The sequence below is a fragment of the Polypterus senegalus genome, chromosome 9, assembly GCF_016835505.1.
Source record: "Polypterus senegalus isolate Bchr_013 chromosome 9, ASM1683550v1, whole genome shotgun sequence".
NCBI classification, from domain to species: Eukaryota; Metazoa; Chordata; class Cladistia; order Polypteriformes; family Polypteridae; genus Polypterus; species Polypterus senegalus.
Window position 1 is genome coordinate 171,424,251 of NC_053162.1, and position 26,440 is coordinate 171,450,690.

The window sequence follows — 26,440 nt, forward strand, 5'->3', positions numbered from 1 at the left end:
GTGAAATGACGTTACAGCAAAAAGAGACTGAATATATCGTTTGGATTTAAACTTTTAAGTCAGACTTGTAGATCCTCTAATTTGTGTTGCCATCAGGGAAACGTAGTGTTTCTTCGCAGTGAAGTGGTCTATCTGTGAGGATTAAAAGATTTGTTGTTTGGTGAAACTTAAATACACATACGCGAGCGGCAGAGACATGAAGTGGCTGGCACATAGTGCAGGCAGGGGGATTGGCGAGGGAAGCGAGCAGGGGGCAAAGCTCCCAGTATATTTACAAAATTGTCTTTTAGTATTGGGCAGCACAGTGGCGCAGTGGGTAGTGCTGCTTCCTCACAGTAAGGAGACCTGGGTTCACTTCCCGGGTCCTCCCTGCGTGGAGTTTGCATGTTCTCCCCATGTCTGCGTAGGTTTCCTCCCACAATCCACAGACATGCAGGTTAGGTGCATTGGTGATCCTAAATTGTCCATATAGTGTATGGTTGGTGTGTGTATGCCCTGCGGTGGGCTTGCTTTGCGCCCTGTGTTGGCTGGGATTGGCTCCAACAGACCCCCCTCCCCGGTACCCTGTGTTAGGATATAGCGGGTTGTATAATGGATGGATACTGCTAAGCTAAATGGTTTATATGTACTAGTGTATGTATCCAGTGTTTTACAGTATTGCTATTTTTCAGAGTGCTTTTATGGCTAAGTAGTCATAAGGCTAAGGGAGTTTCTTAGAATGATAGTTGGTATAGAAATATACCAAAAATAAGGGTTCATTGATTTTTAAATTTGCATAGCAGGCATATGCTGGGCTATAGAGAAGAGCACGTATAAAAATGGATAGTTTTTACAAACTAGCCAAATATGCACAAGTGTCCTGCACTGAGCTGGCATCTATCATCAGTTCCTGCAGTGCACCCAATATTGCCAGGGTAAGTGCCATCTTCCCAAGATCCTAGAACTGGACGAAAAGGATTTGGCAAACCAATAGTAGGAGGGTAATGAGCTACAGTGGTGGCAGAGTACTGCTTAATCTGTTTGAGGGTTGACACACCTTTTTAAGTTCACCAAAAATCAGAATACCTATGGGTTTAAAAAAAAAAATGTACACACCACAACATGGCATACAGACTAGAAGACGACCGTGCAGGGGTCCCCAAAGACTGTTAAGCTGAGTTTTCAGTGTGGCATGCTGGATAGGTAAGGCAGATGGATCTGTGTCACCCTACACAAACGTGTTACACGAATGTGAGAAATATTTCAATTTGTTGTGTCGCTCTCTAAAATGAGCCAGGTTAAATGTAATAAAATGCCTTTGCTTTAATGAAAGACAAGGTAAAGTTTAATCATGGTCCAATCAACCTTCCATGTACAGTAGATTAATTAAAAACTTCTCATTTCCCTCTCTACTGAACAAATTAATTCCATAACCATTTGACCCAAATTGCACATCAAAACAGAATGCCTGGATATCTTTCTCAGAGACCTTCTCCTTGTGGTATTAAGAGGAGAAGTTTATGCTTCCCATTGTCTACGTCATACTCACCCATGCCGATTCTAACTACTGATTTATTTACAGTGAGCCTGCCTTCAGTCTCAGATCTATAGATCTGCTTGCTTAGTCTGATAACTGTGACCTTCACAGGGAAAAAAGGTTTTCTGGAAATGAGACTTACTCAGAAGTGTAGAGTTGAGGGATGTTGGGGCCACCAATATGTAATACCATCTATGAAAGAAGCACAACATGAAAAATACACAAAACAGGAGATGTAAAGTGGAAAAAAAAAACCTTTATTAAGAGGTTAGAAAAGAAATAGTCCTTTCTGTGATGCTTAAGAGAACAAAAAAAGGAATTAGGGACATACACACACAATGAGGCACTGAGGTGGGTTGGATACAACATCATTGCTAGCCGTTATTTAAAAAAAAAAAAACACAAAAAAACTGTGCACCGTTCCCATAATTTTTATATTTCTTCCAAGTTTCTAGAAAGCCACTTCAAATATTCTATATAGCACTGTTGTTAGGTAATGGCCACCCTGTCCAGTTGCATTCAGACCTTTGTGTCACACTTCTTTTCACCATACTATTCATGGCTGCCGTCCCAGGCAGTAATAAGAGGCAGAAAACCTTTAAATGAATGCCACATTTCAAAGTTTAACATTCAATTAAGAAATGTTAGCACTTCAGGAGGGAAGGGGTATAAAAAACAAACAAAAAAAAAACAAAAAAGATTTTCTTGCAGTGAAGAAGCACTCCCCACACTATTCACCCCAGTGCTCAAAGTCTGGAGGGGAGTCGCTTGTTTGAACCTGACACACTGCTGCTTTTACAATAAAATAAATGGACGTACTCCCACACTTTGGGATTATCGTACCCCGTGTTCAGGGTTGCCAGAGCCTCTCTCTACAACATCAGGTGCAAGGGGAAGAGGAAAAAAAAACTCAGATGAGGACACCTTTCCTCATCCAAAGGATGGCATGGGATTGCCGTAGCGTCTCCCTCTAGTGCCCATTCTAAACATGGCACCCAACTGTACAATCACAACAGCCTAGTATGAATGAAAACAGTTTCTTAGGCCATCCACCATTTTAGAGTGTTACTTAGTAATGAAATCATACACACCCCGTCCATCCCAGTAGTCTGAAATGAAGAAACGTCAGTCAAAATTCACAAAAAAACCTCCAGATTTAATTTTTATAGGGAGTTTAAAAATGCACACAAAAAGTGCTTGCTGCCCCAGACTTGTGCCCTTCAGAGTTCCCAAAGGTTGTTTTTTTTGTTTTTTTTTTTTTATAGGGAGATGAACAGAATTGATTTTCAGGAGAGCACCTTAGAACACGAACACACACACACACACACACTCTCTCTAAAAACACAAAAGGAACGCAATATTTTGGGATTGCAAAGTATCAAGCGGGTCCCACATATGAAGGTCTAGTTGTCAAGTGCATTTAGGGGTGTTGGTTGGCGCTTAAAACAAAACCATACAAAAAAAAAAATAAAAAGGACTGGACAGCCACACACACACACACACTCACTCACTCACACACACTCCAATGTGAAATTTACATCTCCATATCTCCAGACTATACCACAGATGCATTCTGGCTTAAATTACAGAAAAAGCAGCACATTACAAAAAAGTAATGTCAATAAATACAGCAAATTGGCTCCATTGTTCCAAAGGTTAGAGCTCATCTTCCAAGTGGCTGTCTATTTTGGGGGATTCCGGTGCTTCTGCAAATACAAGTAAAAATATAAAAACATTACAAAACAGGAAAGTCACAGCCAGTTTCCCACCAAATGAGACAAGAATGCTGTTATTGAGTTAGGCCTATGCAACATGAAGGTATGAAAGACTACATATGCACGTCAACAAAGTTTTAGTAGCATGGGAATGCCTGGTAGCAGAGAAGTAGTGACAACGATACCTGTGTTAGATTTGCCATCTGGCTCCTTGGATGTTGTGGCCTCTGGGGAGCTGTCATTTTCCTCATTCTTCTTATCAGCAGACCCTCCTTCCGTGGGAGGTTCTTCTGCTGGCTTTGCTTCTTCTGGAGATTCTGTGCCTGGAAAGGAACAGAAGCAAAATAATCATCATCCATCAACAAAGATTCCCAAGGCGATATAGGAATGGTGCCAAGAGTATGGGACTAATTTGGCTCAACGTTTCATCCACCTACCTTCTCCCACCTGCTCCTCTTTGGACGGAATAACCTTCTCTTGGTCAGCAGTGGTGTTGCTGCTCTTCTCTTTGGGTTTTGGTTTAGGCTTGGCAAACTTGGCTTTATTCAGCAAGTACTTGACCTCTCTGTCTAGGAGCCCCAGCTTGGCTTCGATATCTTTGGACAACAGGACTGGTTTCTCGGTTGGCGACAACTTCTCCTGGTCAGCAACAGTCTCATTTTTCCATGCCTAAAGACATTACACAATTACCATTGAGTTGACTGCCCCTGGACTCCTTGAACTGTTCACTCTCCTAAAAATATAAACATAGTTTCTTACTGTTGTTTCATTGAGCACTTTCTCCAGAGTGTTGAGCTCTACTTCAGTGAAAATCTGTTCATCCTCTGGAATCATCCTGGCACTCCTGCAGAAAGTGAAGATAATTTCAGAGGTCCAATGGGAAAAGAAAAAAAAATACCATCAGTTGTGCACTGGCAAAGCCTACTTACTTGAGAAAGAATGTGGAGTGGTTGAGCATGCTGTCCAGTGCTGCAAGGCGATCAGGCCACTTCCGTCGCTCTTCCACCTTGAAAAACATAGACTTGCAGAGTTTCCTCAGCTCGGACAGCTTCTCCTTTAGATCCTAACACACAAAGCAGCCTCCCTTTAGTAAGGAAACTCAATGTAATATTTTAACACTACATATTCGTAGTTCTTGGGGCTACCTTAGTAGCGGCTGAATATCCTTCCTCATCCAACCAACTGGATGCCTCTCTCAGCTTTCCAGAAATTTGATCTTTTTCGTCTTCTGTGATTACGTTCTGGTACTCTTCTTGATATAGTTTATCCTACAAACAACAGTTACATTTATTTCACTTAATTGGAGCAGCCTAGTGACTGTAACACAGGTCCAGTAGTAGCTAAATGTAAATTGGACTATTTTATAGTGGGGTCTGGCCTACTGCAACAGAAAATAGAATCAAACTTCTCTTTAGTCTTGTGCAGGTCTTCAAAATGAAAAAAAAAAAGACAATAGCCAACACTGACCCAGCAGAGTTCTTTTAGTTAAAAAGTAATTTATTTTCTCAAGGACACTAGCTAGAAATTAAAGGGATGTGCATTCAAGATGGAAGCCTTGTGTCCTCGAAATCTGGGACACACTTAAGGTTACATCCACACTACATATTTTGCATTTAAAAAAATGCTGACATTAGTCTCGTTTCTTCTTGGTTGTCCACACAACCCTGCTGTTATTCCATTCCCAAAAATGGAGATTTTGGAAAATTCTCTTCAGAACAGTATATGTCTGAAAACACCAGCTCAGCGGAGCAGTGTGAAAGGGATTGGCTCATACTCCGACCCTTCCCCGACTGGACCCTGCTCATTACATTTACTCTGTCTCCGTGCTTGTCTTATACTTGTGCATTACTCTCAAGAATGATTCCATCCCATCATTAATTGTTACTTGCATTTGCAATTGCTACACTTGGTGTATAAATGCAAGCTGGAAATGAATGTCTAATGTTGGGGGCACATCCTCTTATTGTTTCTGTCAATGTGTGTCTGCCCATTATAAGTCAATGGCTATGTTATATGCATTTTCAGTCAATTTATTGTGGACGGAGATAATTTCATAAACTGTGTGGAGGTACCCTAGCAGCTGAAGTAGAAACCTTGACTACTTTTTTTTTTTTTTTAATATCTGGATGAGATACTGGAACAACTTAGCTATTGGCTAACCAGGTGAACCTGTTGGGATGAATAAACTTAAAATGTATTTTTTATAATATTGAGGAGAACAGAGCATAATAAGGCAATATGAGGTTGTGGCCATCACTACTTGCATTCACAAAACATTATGACTGAAATTGCCACATAGCTCACCTGGGTCTCAAAGATGAAGGCTTCCAGACTGTTCAGCATTTTCTCATGCTCATGCTTCTCCAAGTCTCGGTCAGTCAGGTCCTGCAGCCTACATTCATTGTGAAATTAAGAAGATTGGTTACTGAAAGCCATTGGTACATTTGACCTTTTTTGTAGTGTGAGAGAACTATCAGAAACTTGCTTTTTTTTAGAAAGTTCAATTTGTTCCACAGTTGGGTCTAGCAAGTCATTGACCATCAGCTCCACTCCAATCTCTTCAGAGATTTTAGATTTTTTTGGCAGCTTGTTCTTGATGCCTGTTTCCTTGTCATCCGTCTTGCTTCCCTCTTTCTCTGCCGTTTCTTCTTTTGATTCCTCTTTTGGTTTCGACTCTCCATTGGCCTGATCCTTGTCTTCCTGTTGCTCACCATCTTCACCTTCCTATAATGCAGAAAAATCCAGCAAAAAGACACAAGATTTGGCTGAATTTTGCCTTCTGTTCCCAAGCCAATGTGACCTATAACTATAGCACCTCTTTGACCCCAGAACTTGCCAACACCACAGTGATAAGAGTTATTGTTTAGTGTCAGGCTTCTAACTCCAAGACCAAGCCCTGAATAAGGAGGTCAGGCAAATGCATGGGCAAGCTTCTCTCAAACCTTAGCATAAAGTTTAGTCTAATCTTGGTAGGTGAACCCAATCCTGATTAACATAACACAATGCTATTGTAGGATGCTGTGAGCCATCATTATAGTGCTTGAATGAAGCCAGTCCGTTCACCTCTCATTGTGAACAAGTTTAGTGTACAATGTGGTACACAACAGGGGTCAGTTGCTGTGCTTCGTTACATGGTAGCTTGTTGCTAAAGAAAACGTCTATGTTATGAGTTTACCTTGGCCTCTGCTTTCTCCCCTTCGCTCTTGGCCTCATCCTCCTGAACATCCTGGGAATCATCACTGGCTTTCTTGGCTCCATCATCATCATCTTCCTTTTTTGCTTCTGGTGGACTTTCTTCTTCCTCCTATAAGACAGAAGATCTATCACAGCAATCCACCTCCGAGTGTGCAATATGCTGGCACTCAAACACATGTGACTGTCCATCAAGGAGTCTTCCCTTGTGCCTACCTGGGCTGTTTCAGTTTCATTTTCCTTGGGTTCTGATCTCCCACCTCCAAACAGACTGGAAATAGTATTCCCAAGCTCTAAGAAAATAAAAATAATTCTTGTGTTCATTGTAAAACTAGAGAAAATATGTTACAGAGGTATCAGTTGGTGGTGAACACCTATCAGGACCTCTGTCAGTTTTAAGGATTTTTTTTTTTAACCATACAAGACCCTCTAGCTTGCCATACATACAAACCAATTAAGAGGTGTGTAACAATTTCGGACATCTCCTTAATAATAAGATAAACTGTATAATGCTAGTCCAAATCTTTACGAAGACTTAAACTTTTCAGCTTAACTAAGTTTTATTACAGCTTTGTGGCACTCTTTACGGAGGGAAGCAGAACTTTCTTCTCTGTTCATGATCACTACTGTGGGCAACTTTCGCATGGAAACAATAATATGGAATAGATGAGTGAAAGCACTGTGCAATTAATAATAATGCATAAGTACATTTATGACAATTAGTACGCAAATTAGCTACAAATCATGTACAAAGAAAGTATATCCTTATGTTTATATATATATATATATATATATATATATATATATATATATATATATATATAGTTTAGTATTGAATTATTCTTATTAGTTTTTAATTATAATCCCTTTGAAGCCAATGCTAGCACAGTATTTAACCCTCACAATGCTTTGCCATATTAGTCTTTTTGACCTTATTCTGACACCACTTTTAAAATACCCAGGATATTGCATTTTTCATCCCAAACATTTTATATTGACTTGACAATTCTGCATGCAGTACCAACGGATCTTAATTTTTAGAACGAATGACACTTTGAATGTTTTTTTGGGTTATGAACAAACAAAGCACCTTAAAATCGAGTGGAAAATCTATTAAACTTTGGATCAAAACTGACACAAAGGACATGGCAGTGTCCAAAATGTGTAAGAGCTAAACAAAAATGTGACCATTTGGCAACTTTTTTTTTTATTTTTAGAAAATTAGGTCACTTTACTAGAAATAAAAAAGCCTTCAGACTTCTTAGCTTAAAAAGATGCCATTTAGGAGGTCTTTATAAGTTGATTCTAAATGCAGCTCAAAATCAATGAAAGTCAATGGAAGGCCAAAACTGACCAAAAAGACACGACAAGGTAAACACTATTAAAAGTTGTATAAATTATGGTAGGTTCAAGTTTTTGAAAATTTATGTAAACAGAGAAAAAGTCCACGTTTTACCCTGAAGAAATGAATTCAGGGTGGTTTTATTGATTTCAAAACACAAAAACAAGTCAAATTTGATCCAAAAGCGCTGTGAGGTAAAGAACATGCAACACAAAGCCTGCAAGATCTCCGATTTGTTATGCCACATTGTAACAGGCAACTTCAGGAAAAAAAATAAAAATAAAAAATCAAGAATCAAAAGTTACATTAATGAAAGTTTGCTCCAATTGGTCCTTCTAAAATTTACACAGGACAAAGCAGTTGCGATTGGACTACAGAAATAGGTTCCCATGACTATTAATAATGCCTGCAAACTCATCAGTTACACATATTTTGTGATTGCAGAAGAAAGTGGTCATACAGCCAAACATATTCAGATAAAGAGTTGTTGTTGTTGTGAGGGGCCTTAAACTGCTGCGTCTGGGTCACTGGTGATGTCAGACTACATGACGGCCCTGACTTGCTACAATAGAATTATGTAAATTAAGCCCATGAATGAAAACACTTATAAAACTTTATTTTAAGTTACTTATAAACATGTCCCTACAGGGATGAAAGGGAAAAATAAGAAAATTATAAACACAACTGAACTTCTACCGACACTTGTTCAGTCTCACAAAAATAGTGTCTTTTGTGGAAAACGCTTTGTATAAGCACTTACTTAATGTCTGCAAACTCATGTCTTGAACATTCCATGATTCAAAGTGGAACCAATTTTAAAAAGTTTTAATGGCCTTTTTATGAAGCAAAGATCAGTGATCTTTAGCTCACTATTGTAAGAAACCTGGAGAGGTGCATTTACATTTAAAATACAATTATCAAATCCAGCTTAGTTATCCAAGCAAATGTCTGGGACACAATAATGAAACACTACAATATTGTTGATAAAAACTTACTTCAAAAATATCAAAACCTATCCTAGAAGGAAAGTAATTTGTTACCTTATATCCATGGCACTTTTTTGTTGGTTCACATAGACTGGAGGACAATAACAATAGTATATTTGCCTTTCTAAACAGAATACTCACTTGTTAATGTAGACTCCTCTTCTTTCTCTTCCACTACAGCCTCAAACACAGACTCAACCTGAGAGAACAAGAATTGCAAACATGCACCTCTAATGTCAAATACCAAGAAATCAAAACAGAGCCCTCCAATTATGACAAGGGTTATTTCTTTGGCAACCGACTTACTCTGTCCAAGTAGAGGACACCACTCTCATCCATGTTGAAATGAGCTTTAATTCCCTTGGATTCAGCATCAGTGTGCTTCTTGAAACTGCTGCCCACCCCCGTCAGCTTTACTGTGGTAAGGTTCAGGGATCCAAACACCCTGCAATGAAATGTGACAATTTTAAGTTACTGTTAATTAGGAAGAGGATAGTTGAAAGGTTTGGGGACAGCGTGTATTAAGATACAGAAGCTGGACACACACTACACTACCTGGCATCGTGCTCACTGAGAAAACTGACATCACCATAGTTAACATAAAATTCAAAATCATCTGTGTAACGATTAAAGGTAATAACTTTGCGCTGGGGGTAGGGAGACATTCTTTGGAATAGGATGCGCTTATTATGTTTAATGCTTTTCACTCCTTCTTCCTCTTCCTCCACTGCCCGAGAAAACTCCACCTATAAAGATAGTAATGCAGCATGAGTCCAGATACTTGTATCATACAACAAAAAACTTTTTTTATTTTTCCCTCCTTGCAGTACCTGAATAGGGTAGATGGCAGCATCTCGGACCAGGAAGGGCTTCACTTTGAAAGCTTTGCTCAGTGCCGCTGCCTGGTAGACTGCCCCCATACTTGCTGCCTCATCTGCATTGATGTTCTTACCAAGCTCTTCCCTGTATAAGCAAAAAAAAAACCAACATGATTAAAAGCCATAAACCTAACAATTCCACTTAAAAACACACAATGAAGATGAAATACTTCTTTTACATTGGCAAGTTCCCACACCCAACCCATTTCGAAGCAGATAAGTGTAGGAAGTAACATAAATGACATTTATGCTGTTCATATATATATATATATGACCTGAAAATTACAACCCCTGGGGTGCGGGCTCTAAACTTTTTGCGTTATTCACTGGTTACCACAATTTATTTTGAAGTAATACATCCGTCCATTTTTTTTTTCTGTACTTTACTTGAGCCTTATCTTTTTTGGTTCAAGTCTAACGAGCATCAGGATTTGTAAAGTGTAAAATCATTTTTATTTCACAAAGGGAAAACAGAGTTCTTAAGTGTTCAACTACCAATAAAAATCTTTCTGGGCTATGGCACGCTGCAGTGATACACCTGCAGAATACTTGTTTCTTTGCTATATATCAGAAATGTTTAGAAGTTCTTGATTGGATTTCTTATGTAGCACACTTTTGTTACCTACCTCTGCTCAAACACATACAAAACACGGCTAACACTAACTGCATCTATTTGTAGTGAAGTTAATGTCATGGTGAGCTATATATTTCAGCATATATTTCCAGATATTTACCTGATCTTTTGTGATATTTATCAATGTTATAAAGGCAGACCTTTCAGTCTTTTTCCAACTACTTTTTCATTATCCTTTTGTTTGTTCTGTACAATGATTAGTGTATCAAACTTTGAACAATTAACTTAGAACAGAACCAGGAAGTGCTGCAAACTTGTCACAGGAACAGGTATTGGACCATCTCCAACATCTCCACATTGCTTGGTGTGGGAATGAAACATGAAAGGTTATGCGGTAGGTAAAATGGCTAATAATGTCTGTTGCGCAGCTGAATTAGTGGTCTGACTCAAAGAGCATTGACTAGTGATATTGTGCTGCAAAGAAGCATTCATATTGTTTACTAAATGAATAAATCAAAACGTCTTTCAAATACACACACCATATTGTTACAAAGATGCAGTGAGGTTAGTGAATAATGTAGAGTAACAAGGTGTCACAATAAGATTCAAAAGAGACTGTGCCCCAACACACCTGCCAATGGCCTTCTGGAGGACCTCCTGGACTTTGGGGACACGGGTAGCTCCTCCTACAAGGATAACCTGTTCGATTTCATCCTAAAATGTTAAGAAAAAAAAAAATACCATTGAAAAGATTGGCATGAGAACAACTAAATTACAACTAAGAAAGTGGTCATATTGATGCTGGAAAATTAAAGGAATACTCCACCTAAAAATACCCAACCCCCAAAACACACAGCCATTAATATCTAAACCGCTGGCAACAAAAGAGAGTACACCCCCAAGTGAAAAGTGTGTGTTATTTTGAGAGGACAGCGAATGTACAGTTATACAAGCTGTACACTGACAACTTTACATGTATCAAAGTGTCATATCTTCAGTGTTGTCCCATAAAAAGATATAATAAAATATTTACAAAAATGTGAGGGGTATACTCACTTTTGTGAGATACTGTATAGTAATTTTCTTATAGTTGATGACATACTTAAAATGCAGAGATTGATATTCCCGAGTTGATCTGAAACCCAAGAACACAACCTCCACTGCAGACTTAACAGCATGAAATTTTTGTAATCCACATCAGTCTCCTTCACTTGCTATGCCCTCTCCTATTGTGCCCTAGATGAAAGTCTCACCATGGTCATCTCGGCCACATCAAGTGCCTGCTGTATAGGACCAGGAACCCTCTCAAACAAATCGCTACACAGGGCCTCGAACTCTAATCTTGTCACCCTGGCTTTAAAGTCCAAGTCTTCTAAGAGACCCTCCACCTGAAAGTGAAAAAAGTGCATGTTTATGGAAGGCGTAGCAAGAAGTGCTAGACAAAATCACCTAAAAAACTAATAAATAAATACATCAATCAGCCTAACACCATATAAAAAGCAATATAGCAGGGACCAGCATGCAGGCATTTGCCTGTCCCCTTGTACCTGAGCCATGTGGTCCACATTGGCACTCAGAACGGTTTTGACACGTCCAGCCTCTTTTAGCAGCTTTGCCATTGCACGAGGGTTTTCGCGTACGTCTTTGCTTGTCTTCTGCTGCTTGTTAAAAAGCTCTGCCAGGTGGTCACGTAGGCGCAGTTCCATCTCAAAGCCACCTAAAGTGCGGTCAAAACTGCAGAAAGTGGAATAAGCGTGTCAGCCAGGAGTAAACAATTGTGAAGAGAAGAGCAGAATGAAGCCAAGCAGGCTAACAGACAGGCTGCAGTGTACATTGTGAAGCAGTGTTCTGGAAGCACAGTAACTTGTTAGGACATCCCTTGAGCCTTTTCCCACTCACAGTTCATTTTAAGACAAACATACACATTTTTCTAGCAAATAAATTCTTTTCTGTACTTTTTGTTTCTTGGGGAGTGTTGCATGGTGGCATTGTAGTTTACAGCGCTGCCTAACATATCTAGCATCCTGGGTTTGAATCCTGCATCTACTGTAGTTGTCTATATGGAATTCACAAACTCTCCACATGTCGGCATCAGTTTCTTTAGGTACTCCACTTTTCTCCAACAGTTCCAAAGACATGCTTGTCAGATTAATTGCCGATTGCTAGGGGGTGTATGTGTGTGTATGGATGGACATTTTGATTGACTGGTGCCCTTTGGTGTCTCACAATAAGTTTTGCCCATTTTGTAATTATAGGTAAGCAATGTCAAAATGAAAGCCAAAATTAAGACCTTGGTCACACATTTATAACCACTGTACCTAAGAATAACAAACTACTAAAACTATACTAATAGAGATTTCAAGATGGATTTTGTGAACCTTTAACTTGAGGACATTCTGTACAGTTAAATTCAGTTTATTTTTGTATAGTGCTCTTCACCAAGTGCAAACACAAACTTTACAAATTACTAAATAGACAATGATTGTATGTGACACAAAAATAAATGTCTAAACAGATAGGAAAAAGCTTCCATTACAGTAATTCTGGTCTGTGTTTAAGCCATAGTGTGTCTGTATATATAATTTATGTATATATTATTTAAAGAGCTTCTAATTAAGTTCTATCTACCTATTAACATACAGAAAATGGAGCCCTGCACACTAATTGTTACTATGGCCAGCTGACAACAGAGGAAAGGAAAACAAAAAGTCCAGCGAGCATCATCCCTGGAGAAAACAAACCTCTGTGGGGTCCACAGTCAGCTGTAACAGAAAAGTCTGACGTATTGACAGTCCTGAAGGCCTCATCCAACTAGACGGCTACGAACAGCCACAGTAGGTGTACAATTAAGGGATGCTTCAAAAATGACCCAACAGCTTTAAAATCTTAGCCACTGCTTTCATAAATACAAAGCCAAGTAAAAAAGATGCTGGGCTTCAGCTGCAAATGTTGCAATTTCCAAGCTCCAAAAAGAAGTTCCACTCACCCAACCCCTCGTATCTGCAGCTGCGGCTGGGTTCCAGATTCCTTTGTCTTCACAGTCTGGTAGGTCACAATTGTGGCCACAGTGCTCCCAGAGCCCATGTCATAAAACATGACATTCTGCAGGAACAGATGGTGTTTAGAACAAATCACTTTACAGGGCTGTAGCTCTACATTTAAAATTTGTATTATAAGTGATGGCATACTACTTAATTAACCCACCCACATACAGTCTGCGATATCAGCTTTTACAATTTTCTGTGAATGTAAACACAGAAAAAGGGGTCTCTCTTTTCAAGTAAACACACTTTTCAAACCTTAATGGACGGTAGTGAGAAACCGGCTCTTTAGCAGGCAAACAATGCATTAAGCAAAGTCATTAGGCCAGGTTATACTGTACTTCACGCTCAGAATGCTTAAAGGCATGCATCATGGCTGCTGTGCGTTCCCGGCATTATTTTAACACATCCTCTGAGCACGTTGTCAGAAATTAATGCGACACATGGGGCCATTTGTGTTCCAAGTTTTGGTAAATGAGGTCCGCATCGTTGTTTACCATCAACATTGGAGCTCCAACAGGATCAATCTGCATGCTTCGATGTCTGATGAATGGTTTGACGCCGTGAATCAAATAATAAAAAACTTAAATGCTGATTGGATGACCACAAGCTCTGGCGCCATCTTACAAATCTGTTAGTAGTTTGGACTGTTACTGTTGGTGAAGATGGAGTGCCACACTTGCAGCATCACTCTTTCACAGCCACCTCCCTGGTGTGCCATGCATGCACTGCACTGAAGTGATCATCTCCACCAGGAAGTCGCAATTGCTTTGAAACAACAAGGGGGTTGGGGAAGTTCCCGGTGAAGTCCAGAGCACAATGAAACACTAAGGGGTCAGGGGTGAGACGTGGGAGCACGGCATCCCAATGAACTCATGAACATGCCTCATCTTGCACTGCATCACTCTTTTATGCAGAATAAGTCCTGCACAAAGTTACAGTTCCTGCTGTGTGGTGGGAACACAACACACAAAAGTGGCCAGGGAGCACAAGTGGCTCAGAACCTACATTGTACAAGAACTCATTGGTTCCTGAAAACAAAGTTCCTACAGTGGGAAAGCACTTTTCAAGAACGTTGAGACCAATCAACATAAAGCAGAATAACTAAACAACGTGAGTGTTTTGTGGGGCATAAATTAGGTTTTAAAAAAGGAAAAAAAATTCACCCCCCAAATACAAAATGACACAGGTACAGCATTGCTTCCCAATTAGTCCGGGTAGTACTCCATTTTCCTGTTCTAGAGGATGTGTGCTGAGCCTTATTTATATTAATCTCTGTGGGATGCCTCACCACCACCATCTTTGTAACACAGAGTTAAACATCCTTCTACTTTCTAAGTGCACTATTTTATTCTACAAAACACATCACTTAGTCTGTAAAAGAGTGCCAATACCATCCAGTTGGCTTCATCAGGTTTATAATGTCAGCCCTCCACACTCAATTGCTGCCCAGAGACAAACAAAAAGTATGATGTGTCCATTATTGGCGTGGTTCAGGGATGAATTGAGATTTTTCCAGTTTTTCCAAAAACTGAACCTAGCATTTCCAATTAGTGATAACACATTTCACTTGTGGCAAATCTCAATGGAGCAACTACAGCAGAAAAACAAAAACGCACAGTCTACCTGTGCGGTGCTATTGATGTCTTTTCTCCTGAAGACACCATAATTTAGTGCCACGGCAGCATTGTCATTGATGAGCTGGAGGACTTTCAGATTGGCCATTTGAGCGGCCTGTAGGACTGCCCTCCTCTCTGCCTGATTGAAGAAGGCCGGGACAGTAATCACTGCATCTTTAATAGGCTGCTCTGCAAGGAAAAAAGTGACACATACAAACTATCATAAGTATTACAGAACATGACCATCTCGAAAACATGTTCAGCCCAAAATGTGTTTAGTCCAGCACCTCACCTGCAAAGTCTTGAGCAAGATTTCTTGAGTAATTCAAAATCATTCCTAAGATCTCTTCAGGGGAATACTGGAGCTCACTGTAAAACCAGGCAGGAGAGAAAAAAGTCAAACTTGCAGACATGGAAAAGACAGAGAACGGAACGTGTGTTTTCTCTGCATTGTGTGCCTCTCACACTTCCAAGAACAAGCACTCAAAGTATAGAGGAGAAAAAACAGTAGTAGCACATAGTGGGGTTAGTGAGAGTTGTGAGAGTTAAGCATGTATTGCACAACATCATTCACTTCCTACACTGAGCCTGTAAGGAAATGCTAAAGTAGTTAAAATGTTGTGTTGGTGGTAACAGAAATACTCAGATTCTCATGTTAATGCGTCAATAACACTCCTGAGCATACACTTAAGTTACAATTTTAGATGCAGTCCGAGTATTCTAGAATGCTCCACACTCAACTAGCCCTGGTCATCTGGGAGCTTAGTGGGAATACAGAAATCTGGAATGCTTACTTATTGTATAGTTTGACCACCTGTTTTGTGAACAACAATGTATCTGTATGCCAGTGTTGAAGAGGATGTGCAAATACAAATAAAAATCTCAAACGATTTGAAAGATTGGTTATACAAGGGTGAATCAAAAATTATCCACACTCCGATTATACTAAAACTTCTGTTGGCAGCACTGTCTTATCAGTGCTTTCCATACTAGGTCCCTATCTCCCCAGTGACTGCTGTGCAGGTGTCAACATGGCATGTCAGATCATTTGTAACACTGGTGTGAGAAACAATGACTGCCCGACTTGTGATTTGCACGAAAGAAGAAATAACGTGCAGCGATTCATTTTTTTGTGGTCTGAGGATGTGCCTGGTGCCAATATTTATTGAAGATTTTGTGCACAGTATGGAGAAAGTGTTTTGTCACAAAGAAGTGTGTATGAATGGAAGGAGAATTTCAATGTAGGCCGCACGAGTATCAGCCATGAAGGAGGAGCTGGACACCCATCCATGTCCACAACCGATGACAAAACATTCAGCGTGCACGTGATGAATAGACGAGTGACAGTACATGATGTAGCAAATCTGCAAGTTAGCCATGGCTCTGCCTATGCAGTAATCCACGAAGACTTGGGTTTCGAAGGAACTTCTAAGAGGACAAAGGTTCACATCTGATGAAGAGGTGAAGACAGTAGTGCATTCGTGGCTTGCAACTCAGCCTTAAACATTTGTAAATGTAGGAATATGAAAGCTTGATGACAGATGGACAAAGTGAATTGAAAAATCCAGGAGATTGTCGAAAAATTAGGTATTTGTCTTTTCTTAAAGTTGATTAAAATAAATTCTACAGCTGTAGTGCAGATAATTTTTTACTCACCCTTGTATAAATAAATGTCTACTGTACATTTATTAGATATCCTCTTCTTTTGTACTTACTCTGAAATCTTGAACAGTGATGTGCCTCTGCTCTCATCCTTTACTAGCTGGTGCTCAGGAAAACGTTTCTGATACAGCTCAACTAGAGGGTTACCCAGCTCTTTCCCAAGGAGATCCTGGAAATACCGGAACACAACTTTGGGGTTTTTCACCGACTAGGACAATAGGTGGAGGAAAGGAGAGAAAGACTTTAGATAAAAATCATGTTGAGATTAAAAAAAAAAAGGTCAAATGTTGAGACAAAAATTTAAATATTCATAATCTAATAAATAAGACTACTACTCTCTATATGCAAAACCTAGGTCTCCTTACTCACCACGCCCATTGCCCCATCTCCAAACAGTCGCTCATTCTCTTTCAGACACACGGCTACTGGAGTTTTCCTCCTTGACTCTCTAAAAGTAGACACAAACAAAGTAAAATGAGGATGCAGAGCAAAATTCTATCCTCCTACAAACTTAACAGACTCAACATACAGAGAAACTTGCAAATACCAGTTTCCCAAGAAATGCATCCCACAGTTTCATCCTCCTCAAATAACACAGAGGATCTAAACATAAGTTGTTGATCTTGTAATCATTCCGGCCCATATACAAGACTAAAAAAACATAAGTAATCAATTTTACAATTTTTCTATATTAAAAAAGAATCTCAACCAAATGCTTGCTGTGATAGACTCCAGCTTCCCAGTATCTCTGCCAAGTATAAGAAAGGATGGAGAGATTGGAAAAAAAAAAAACCCAACATAACAAACATACCTTACAATAGAATTGCTAACATCTAACAAATAAAAGTGAGTTTATTATTGAATTAATTGACTTAGCACATCAAAACTACAATATTTATATATGATAATGCCAAAAGTACTACTTGCAAAGTGTTCTTCTTTGAGGTAAACTTGTAAGGTAGCAGGCTTCCATTCTCAGTCAGCTGAATTTCAACTTTTGTTTTAATTCTATGTAGTATGAATATTAAATTAAAAAGTATTTTTTTTTGTAAATACCTGATACTGTGCAGATTTTAAAAAACAGGACTATATAGTGAGCAATGTTTGTATGTATTTTCATGATATGATGTGTATGTTATGAAACTTGAAGCCGTTCATGACTAAATTATGTATACCTGTATTAATATTTGTGAATCGCTGAAACTGAAGTTTGGGAAATAGGCAGAACAAAAAAAAAAAAAAAGAGTAACACAAGTGACAGAGAATTAAAAAGGTACAAAGCCCATGAATGAGAAATGGCAAATTGTCTCAAATACAGAAATTTTGCAGATTTGTCACTTAAAGCAGTGTACTCAAGTGTGAGCTCTTGTGCAAAAGCACCCTTTTCCTGTTCAATTTAACTGACTGGCTATGCCATGTAGGCAAAAGAATGTGCTTGGCTAAATAAATGATATTTTCCGTTATTTCATTGATGTATCCTCAGAGAAAGCTTACGCTATGCACCAACAATAACAAAACCAGTAATGCGCAGAAGTATTTAGGCTACTTTAACATCGTGCTGGCTTTCAATGTTTTACATACATTTTCATGCTACTTACACACATTTGTGCCATTTTAAAACTTCACTGAGCATATTTTCTTGATAATTTGCTTAAGTATCACTCTGTTAGCTGATGTAGCCATTTCAAACAATGAAGGAAACTTAAATTTAATAGAAAATCATTATGTCCACAGTTTAAAAAAAAAAAGGGATGGAAAAGCAGAATGTGTAGTTTGTATGGCTGCACTAGAAGCTGTGAATTGTATTATTTTCATCTGAAAGCAGACAGCCTTTTTCCATTTTAACAGTTTGATCTTTTTATATACTAATCTGCTAGCCACTTTGCGGATCTGCCGCCCTCGTATGGGGAAGCAGATGTACAATTTAAGCAGATTGTTATTTTCATGGGAATTGTTACATATGATAAGAGAACTATTTTACATTACAGTGAGTAATTAACCATAGTAAAAAAAAAAACAGCAAAACGTTGCGTTAGAGGTATTCATTGCGTTACACGTTTTTGTTCTGTTTGGCTTTGAAATTAACAAATAATTTTTAAACTTAGTTTTACTGTAAAACTTCAGTAAAAATTATTTTTTGAATTAACTTTTCGTTAATATCATATTGAATTTTGATTCCGTGTTTGGAGTTACATCGTGACAACGCAACATATAACTGCCCGTAAGTGAATATCGTACTTTTAACTTTTTCAAATGGTTTTCCCCACGATTTGTTAATTGTCAGAGCAAAAGCTATACTAATGGGAAACTGTAAACGTTTTCATACAAATGGTATATCAAGATCTCCGTTGGTGTATAATGTTATCCGTGGTAGATGTTCCCTTTGGTTTTTCAGAAGTAATTTGGGCACTACTGTAAAGTTTGAGGACTGCCGTTTTAAAAGTTGTGGCTTCTTTTACAGGAAAGCAAAACTGACACAATTAAGCTGTTGAAATGAATTCAATGTATTGTTACATACTCCTGAAGATCTGCTTATTAGAGTGTAGCCTTAAGTGTTTACATTATCATTTACTGTATATTGGACTAGAGATATCATGATAACCTGAATTTTTGTATTCGATACCAATACAAATGAAATTTAACGATACTCGATACCTTTCTGATATCACAGCAAAAACAAAAATCTCATTTAGTGGCTTTTTATTAAAAGTTATTCGGAGCTTAAAACATCCACGTATCCAAAGAGCGACCCTACAAAGACCTAAGGCAGAAGGTGGCATGGCTCTACCTAACTTTCAGTTTTATTACTGGGCAGCAGACATACAAGCTATAAAAACCTGGACACAAATAGATGAACATACACAGGCTTGGTGCACAATAGAAAAAAAATCCTGCTTTGTGCCCCTATAAATGCAAGTTATCACAAATATACTAATAACCCAATTGTGCTTCACTCACTCAGAATATGGAACCAATGTACAAAGCATTTTAATATGGAGAATATCTTATCTGTGGCGCCTCTGCATAAAAACCACCATTTTCAACTCTCGCAAACATATGCAATTTTTAATATCTGGAAAACATTTGGGATTAAATCACTTAGCGATCTGTACATAAACATCTTTGCACCCTATGAACAATTACATTCCAAATTTAACTTTCCAGCAACACATTTCTTTCACTATCTTCAAATTAGAAACTTTGTTAGACAGAACCTGCCCGATTTTCCTCATCTCCCACCTTCTACCATGCTGGAAAAAGTGTTGCTCAGTTTCGAGGACTCAAAGACAGCATTTCTGCAATATATTAAATTATTTTACAGTCACTCCCTTTCAAAGATCCAACAGGACATTGTGAAAAGGATCTCTCATTCAACATATCAGAAAAGTAGTGGAAGGTAGCAAAGCAGAGAATTCACTCAAGCTCCATATGCGCAAAGCATACAATTATTCAACTCAAAATTATATATCGAGCACATCTGTCTCGCTTTAAACTGTCCAAAATGTTTCCAGGGCATGATCCAACCTGCGAACGCTGCAATCAAGTTCCAGCCTCACTGGGTCACATGTTTTAGGCCTGCACCAAATGAACATAATTCTGGACCAAAATCTTGAAATGCCTTTCAGACAGCCTAGGTGTCACAATCCCTCCTAATCCACTAACAGCTGTGTTTGGTGTTCTTCCAGATGGGCTTAAAGTGGAGAAGGACAAACAAACTGTGATCACCTTTACTACACTACTTGCCAATACTACAGACTTATTTTGCTAAACTGGAAGAATCCTAACTCTCCTCTTTTAAGTCAGTGGGTAACTGATGTTTTATATTATTTGAAATTGGAAAAAATCTAATTCTTACTTAGAGGATCTGTGAAGAACATTTTCAAAACCTGGCAGGATCTAATCAATAATATTTTAGAACAAGCTCTTAAAAGCACTGAGGAAACAGATGAAACAGATTCTCTTCCCATTTCTTTTTCTTCTCCATTTATCTTTATCCACTTATTAAACTCTTCAATTTAGTTATTTTTACTAGCTTTAAGTTTTAATCCGTTGGCCATGCTCTTTCCTGGGGGGTGTTGATTTGTCTTCAATCCTATTTTTTGTAAAAATTGATCTATTTGTATGGAATGATTACAATAAAAAAAGTACTTCCTTTTTTGAGATGAACAATATTGTGCCTTTTTCTGTAATACAGTATAAAATATGTAAATATTAACAGTAACAAAAGCTTTAAAAGCAGTACATCCATCCATCAAGTAATTACTCAAGTATCACTTAAGTAAAACCCGTATTGGCATTCATAAATATAATAACTCAGTGCAAGGCTTGAATTTAACATGTGGCAGTGATGGGGATCCATCCAATGTAACAACAAATGGGGTTTATAATCTGGGAGAGAAGTCAGCATAGGGTTGAAAAAGAATCATATTTCATGAACTACATTAGCTATCTTAACACATGCACATTCTAAATGTACTGATTGACATTTCCACTCTGTTACTGAAAACTACTGCTTAAAATATATACTAAATACAAAAATTCAAACATTATATATGTACCATTGAATTAGTGAATTAAAAGATAATTCCTGATACTTCCATTTAAACATACTCTTTAAAGTTGTTTTTGTAATAATTGCTTCACTGACAAACCAGACTTTAAAAACCTATCATTAGGTTTGTAATATTTGTTAATTGTAAGATTTCTATTTGAAGAAGTAGCTGGTTAAAAAAAATATTACTAAAGAGTAATATTTAACAGTGGAGTCTAATTACCTCAATTTTTAAATGTTAGAATTGAGGAGTTTTAAGTGTTCCAAATCTGTCCCTACTTTGTATATTTGTTCCAACTTCAAAGCTTCCCATGTGAAATCAAACTTGTAAAATAAAGTAATGTAAAACTGACAACTCCCGTTTGCCATTTTCAAGGTTTCTTACATGAGTGACTGGATTTTGTTATTTGTTATGCCTCTGTACAAATCCAGAATTTGAAAATTAGTCAGGCTGTTGTTGTCTGTACTGAACAAATCTAACACAGTGCGACAGTATTACAACATACCACTCAAATACTTGACATGTGCTGTTACTTAGGGGTTGTTATAATAATGAACGGTAGTTTGTCTTCAAAAGCCAAATGAATGACATAAAATTTAGTGTTTGCAGATTCATTATTTAGCAATGAAGTTTGCCGTTCCGTTTGTCCAGCTAACTGTGTGTTTTGATGATTATAAGTCTCTATTAACACCGTACACATTGCATTAACAGGGAAATATGCCTTGTCTTTTGAAGCATTGAATACATTTTACTTTGGTATTTTTTTTTTTTTTTTTTATTAATTTTATTACAATCAATACATAGCAATCAAGTTTTACAAAAAAAGAATTATGCTAAGAACAGATCGATCCCCACCCTTGAGAGAGAGAGCAAGCCAAACGGTGTAAAATTTAAGGCTTTTAAAAATACCTAAATCAACAAATTCTCTGTGCTTTATAAAATCATTTCAAAATATTACTGATTAGATCCTGCCATGTTTTGAAAAAAGTCTGCACAGATCCTCTAACTGAGTATTTGATTTTTTCCAATTTTAAATAATATAACATCAGTTTCCCACTGACTTAAAGAGGAGAGTTTGGGTTCTTCCAGTTTATCAGAATAAGTCTGCGTGCCAACAGTGTAGTGAATGCAATCACAATTTGTTTGTCTTTCTCCACTTTAAGACCCTCTGGAAGAACCCCAAACACAGCTGTTAATGGGTTAGGAGGGATTGTGAGTCCAAGGCTGTCTGAGAGGTCATTAAAAATTTTTGTCCAGAATAATGTTAATTTGGAGCAATTACTTTGGTATTAACACATGGGGCTGCTTGTGTCTTTGCCGGTGTAGACAAGCCAAATTGCCACTTCGTTTGAATCTTGTGTTGGGGTTTCTTGCTACAACTGTTGTCAGTGTTGCTTGTTCTCCCAGCGTAACTGAGGATGCATGATGTCACACCCCCCGTGCTACCCTGAACTATATACACCACTTTTTTTTTTTTTTTTAAAAAGGACAGATGCTTGAATTAATGGACATCTGTAGAAGTACTCATTATAATGAGAAAATGAATGCCAAGCCTCCACTCATTTATTGCGACTGTGTATGACACTATTCAATAGCGATTTAACCTTGTTATCTTTTCATCTCCTCTTATAAATGTGTGACCATACAAGGTAAAGGATTACAACTCAGTTGATCAGTTAAGTTACTTGGCATTCAAATCACACACAAATCTGTTTCTGAATTATTGATGGAATAAAAGTGACAATAACTCGACCCTGTGTGTGTGTTTTGTTTTTTTAAAAAAAGTGTGTGATCCCTGCACTTGCTTGCTTAAATTTTCATGTATCAACACAAAAGCACTTCCAGACATCACACCTCTGTCGTTTTTCTTCTCAACATATGTTATAGCCCTGAATCAACACTACCAGAGGGAGACATTTTTATTAGAACTTTCTAACTCTTCTCAGTTTCTTTCATGTTTATCATTCTGCCTTCTGGAGTAATCTGTCTGCTTGCAGTCATGCAAGAGAACAGTACACACTTTCTCGATAGTACTGATACTAAATAAAAAGCTGGTTCTGTTATGCTTTCAGACATTTAGTACCAAAGTATTGGTTTTTGTGACATCCTTATATTGGACAGCCATGAAAGGCACCAAATAGAGCCAGAGAAAAATGACACATACTACATATGTACATTTATATATAAACAGGATTGCACAGACTAGATTCTTTACCAAACTGTGAAGGCTTATAAATCATTTTCTTGCAGTTACAAATAATAAAAGGAATGGATGCTGCATTTGTGCACATAAGATTTTTTTAACAGTATTTTTACAATCCATTTATCAGATTACTGATTAAACCCTTTCCATTGATCATTTGTATTTTCAGGTGTTGGAATATTAACACAGAAAATTCACATCGATTCTCTTAACCAGATTAGTCTAATACACAATCATGAAAAGCTCAGGATTATGCATGTAACTATATAAACAAACTGCACACAAAAAAGTGAACATCAGACTTTTACAAAACAGACCTCTGCCTGAACCCACACTGGGTTGGCCAAGTGTCAATAACTAATAATACTGTTATGACGAATGTAAGGTGTGGACATTAGAGAACCCTATGATAAACCTCAGGTACAGGCATAGAATTTTTAACAATGGGGTTATCCAACACTGTGCTCTAGAGCTGGTAGGCATCAGTGTTAAAATGGTAAAACTGTTATTTTATTATATAATACAAAAAACAAAGGAATATGTCTTATTAAGAAAAGCACTGTATTAGGATGCCCTATATCTAACTTATAAAATGATGAGAGCACAGTTTTATGAGACATGACCTTTCGTTCTACATTCACAACTGCCAAAGTCTTGGCATTTCCTTTGGATGATGTGACAAATTTTCTATAAACTTGCTTATGTTATTGTACACTTTGAGGCAAACTAATAAAATTACTTTGATTTTCTGGTACATTGTCATTACATTTAAAGCAAAAAATAAATTCCTCTTCCTCAGTTTACATGAAGCTATTGCTGTGATCAATAATGCTCTAATATGAAACCTAACACTGTCAAACCTGCTTAATCCATTTTAGAGTTGTGGGATGCCATTGTCTTATAAATATTAACATTTCTCCAGGAATAACCATTTTTAATAAAATCCCATCTCTATTTGTCATACAAAATATATAATGTATATAGTTTTGTAATGAAGTACCTAAACTGTCTCAGTATTTCTCAAAGTTTAATGATACTGGTAATAAAAGTAGCAAGTGTTGTTAAACTCTTTAATACAGGGGCATTATGACCATAAACATCCTTGAATAAGAACATATCTATTGTCTAAATTATGTGCAGATGCATTTTACATACTTGTTTAGGGCAATCTCCATTGGCACTCCTGGTTTGACAATTGCAATTTTCATCCACTCACTTCCCAGGTCTACAGACATCACAGCCACTGAATCTATAAGAGAGCAAATACTGAGGCTGTAGAACTTGTGCTTTGGCTCATCTTTGTAAACACCCCTGGAAAAAGTGCTTTGGAGTTTACCTGCTTGAAAAGGAATTAGAGCTCCTAGGAGCCAGAGGAAAAAACACCACGTAATCTGCCCATCCATGGTAACAATCTGAAGCAAAAAAGGAAGATGAAATAAAATGGTAAGACAGGAGAAAAGATTTGGATACTTTCTGTTCATTCTCTTTTTCAACTATGCCTCAATAAAACTGACTTTTTTGGGGGGCTGGATGCACATGATAGACTGGTTAACATTCATGAATAAATGTTATCAGCAATGAATGAAACAAGAATTTTACATAAAACTTTTGTGAAAACACTGTACAATGGTTTAAATGTATTTATTTCAGTTGGAGCAGTGGCAGGTTAAGTGACTTGCTTGTTCAGAATACATACATTTTTGATACATTAAAAACTTAATGACAGGTGGCACAATTAAACTTTCATAAATCTGAGACATAAAGCTATTACAAGTCCCAAGAATGGCTAACCTCAGTAGTTTAGATGTAATATTAATTGTCTAATATTTTTAAGATTTGACGATTTATAAGACTTACCATTTGGTACAGGTAACTGCACTTGATGCTAGTGTGGCTACAAAAAAAGATAATGCAATGTCTGGGGCCTCCACTATGTTGATATACAACGTCAAAAATATGACTCATCAATTGTGATTGAGTCCATCACTTTTGCACATGGATCAGCCCAATCAGACTAAGACACGCCTCTCTGGTCCATAGTTTCAACTATTGACCCACGAAGGTGGCAGAACATGGCACGTTGTTCAAGATGGTTTAACAATAGCTGGATATGATTCGTACCTGTAGCATATTCGAAACCGTACATTCATTAAGGGCACGAAGATCGGCTCCTCCGATTCACAGAGTTAGGTCAACACAAACTTTAATCTGACATTTTTAAACGTGCCTGCGTATCTACTGACGTCACAATGTGTGCTTATACCGATGGCAATAATCGTATCTCAAAGGTATCAAACGGGCCCTAACTGTCACAAAAACTGAAAAGCCAATGAATCACTCAGCATACATGTGATACTCTAGACCAGAAATGGGTTAACGACTTGTAGAAATGCAGTTTCTAGAAAACACGCACAACTTACATTTGCACTCTATACTGCCCGCTCTCACTCACCGGCCTGCGTCTTCGCGAACTCTCTAGAACAAAGTGCTAGTCCAGCGCCACACTGCTTCTAGCTCGATTGCAGTACAACGATACGGCACCATGCCCACCTCCTGCACGGCTTTTTCAATTTCCTTTGCATTCGCCGGTTTGCACCTCGCGCAGGGCCTGGACGCGGCGCTTACCAATTGGATAAACACTCAGCAACGTCATCACGCTGTACTCTTCTAGTCCCCGCCCCTCCCAGTGTTCTCTTTCTTCTATTTGTCCACGTTCCTCGACTGCCGGCAAGGCTGTGAACGTAGTCGAGATACTGAAGGCAATTGGTCCACGTTCACGGATCGGGGCGGGGCTAAAGTGATGGTTGAGGAGACATGCTGTTACGGATCCAGTTCCTTTCCGGAAGGTGAACGAATATGACATTAAGGTGTAACTTTTAATCACGCGATTGGTGTGGATTCAGTAATATAGTTATCTCTCTTTTTTAATGAAGCCCTTTTGATAACAGAGTCTTAATTTATGATTAACACGCCAGGTTCCGTTTTCACAAATACATTACAGATTCACCCGGTTGCCGTTAAGATGCTATCGTCCCGTATGTACTCGACTTTTTTCTTGCAATTTGTAAGAAAGGCTTCTCCTGTTCATTAGTCTCCTGTGGTCATTGTAAAGTGAAGCCCATTTTTCTCGCTACTGACATCTCCTGGTTACTCCTTCTA

General features: G+C 38.1%; 1 protein-coding gene across 2 annotated transcripts; it reads right to left on the reverse strand.

Annotated features, from left to right (window-relative positions):
* Positions 1-1,752: 1,752 nt before the first annotated feature.
* hyou1 (hypoxia up-regulated 1) lies at positions 1,753-25,900 on the reverse strand. 2 transcript variants are annotated; one of them, XM_039764247.1, is made up of 25 exons: positions 25,734-25,900; positions 24,618-24,693; positions 24,437-24,530; positions 16,895-16,973; positions 16,579-16,733; positions 15,156-15,232; positions 14,871-15,052; positions 13,190-13,305; positions 11,751-11,937; positions 11,457-11,591; positions 10,835-10,917; positions 9,582-9,714; positions 9,307-9,497; positions 9,058-9,196; positions 8,893-8,950; positions 6,640-6,716; positions 6,407-6,535; positions 5,717-5,955; positions 5,536-5,623; positions 4,377-4,499; positions 4,161-4,294; positions 3,991-4,075; positions 3,669-3,900; positions 3,417-3,554; positions 1,753-3,222 (listed from the first exon to the last, which is right to left on the reverse strand). In XM_039764247.1, exons 2-25 carry the CDS (start codon positions 24,682-24,684, stop codon positions 3,173-3,175), a joined length of 2,991 nt encoding a protein of 996 aa, XP_039620181.1. In that variant the 5' UTR covers positions 24,685-24,693; positions 25,734-25,900; the 3' UTR covers positions 1,753-3,172. The 2 variants fall into 2 exon arrangements, with proteins under 2 accessions (XP_039620181.1, XP_039620180.1); XM_039764246.1 differs by having other exon boundaries at positions 25,702-25,900.
* Between the last annotated feature and the right edge of the window lie 540 nt (positions 25,901-26,440).

Bases quoted from the DNA above. Each gene is read 5' to 3' on its own strand.
- hyou1 (XM_039764247.1), bottom strand. From the start codon at position 24,684: ATGGATGGGCAGATTACGTGGTGTTTTTTCCTCTGGCTCCTAGGAGCT. The intron at 15,053-15,155 runs GTGAGGTGCTGG...TTTTCCTTGCAG, and splicing joins TCTTGCTCAAGACTTTGCAG to AGCAGCCTATTAAAGATGCA. The intron at 3,223-3,416 runs GTATCGTTGTCA...TTGTATTTGCAG, and splicing joins AGATGGCAAATCTAACACAG to AAGCACCGGAATCCCCCAAA.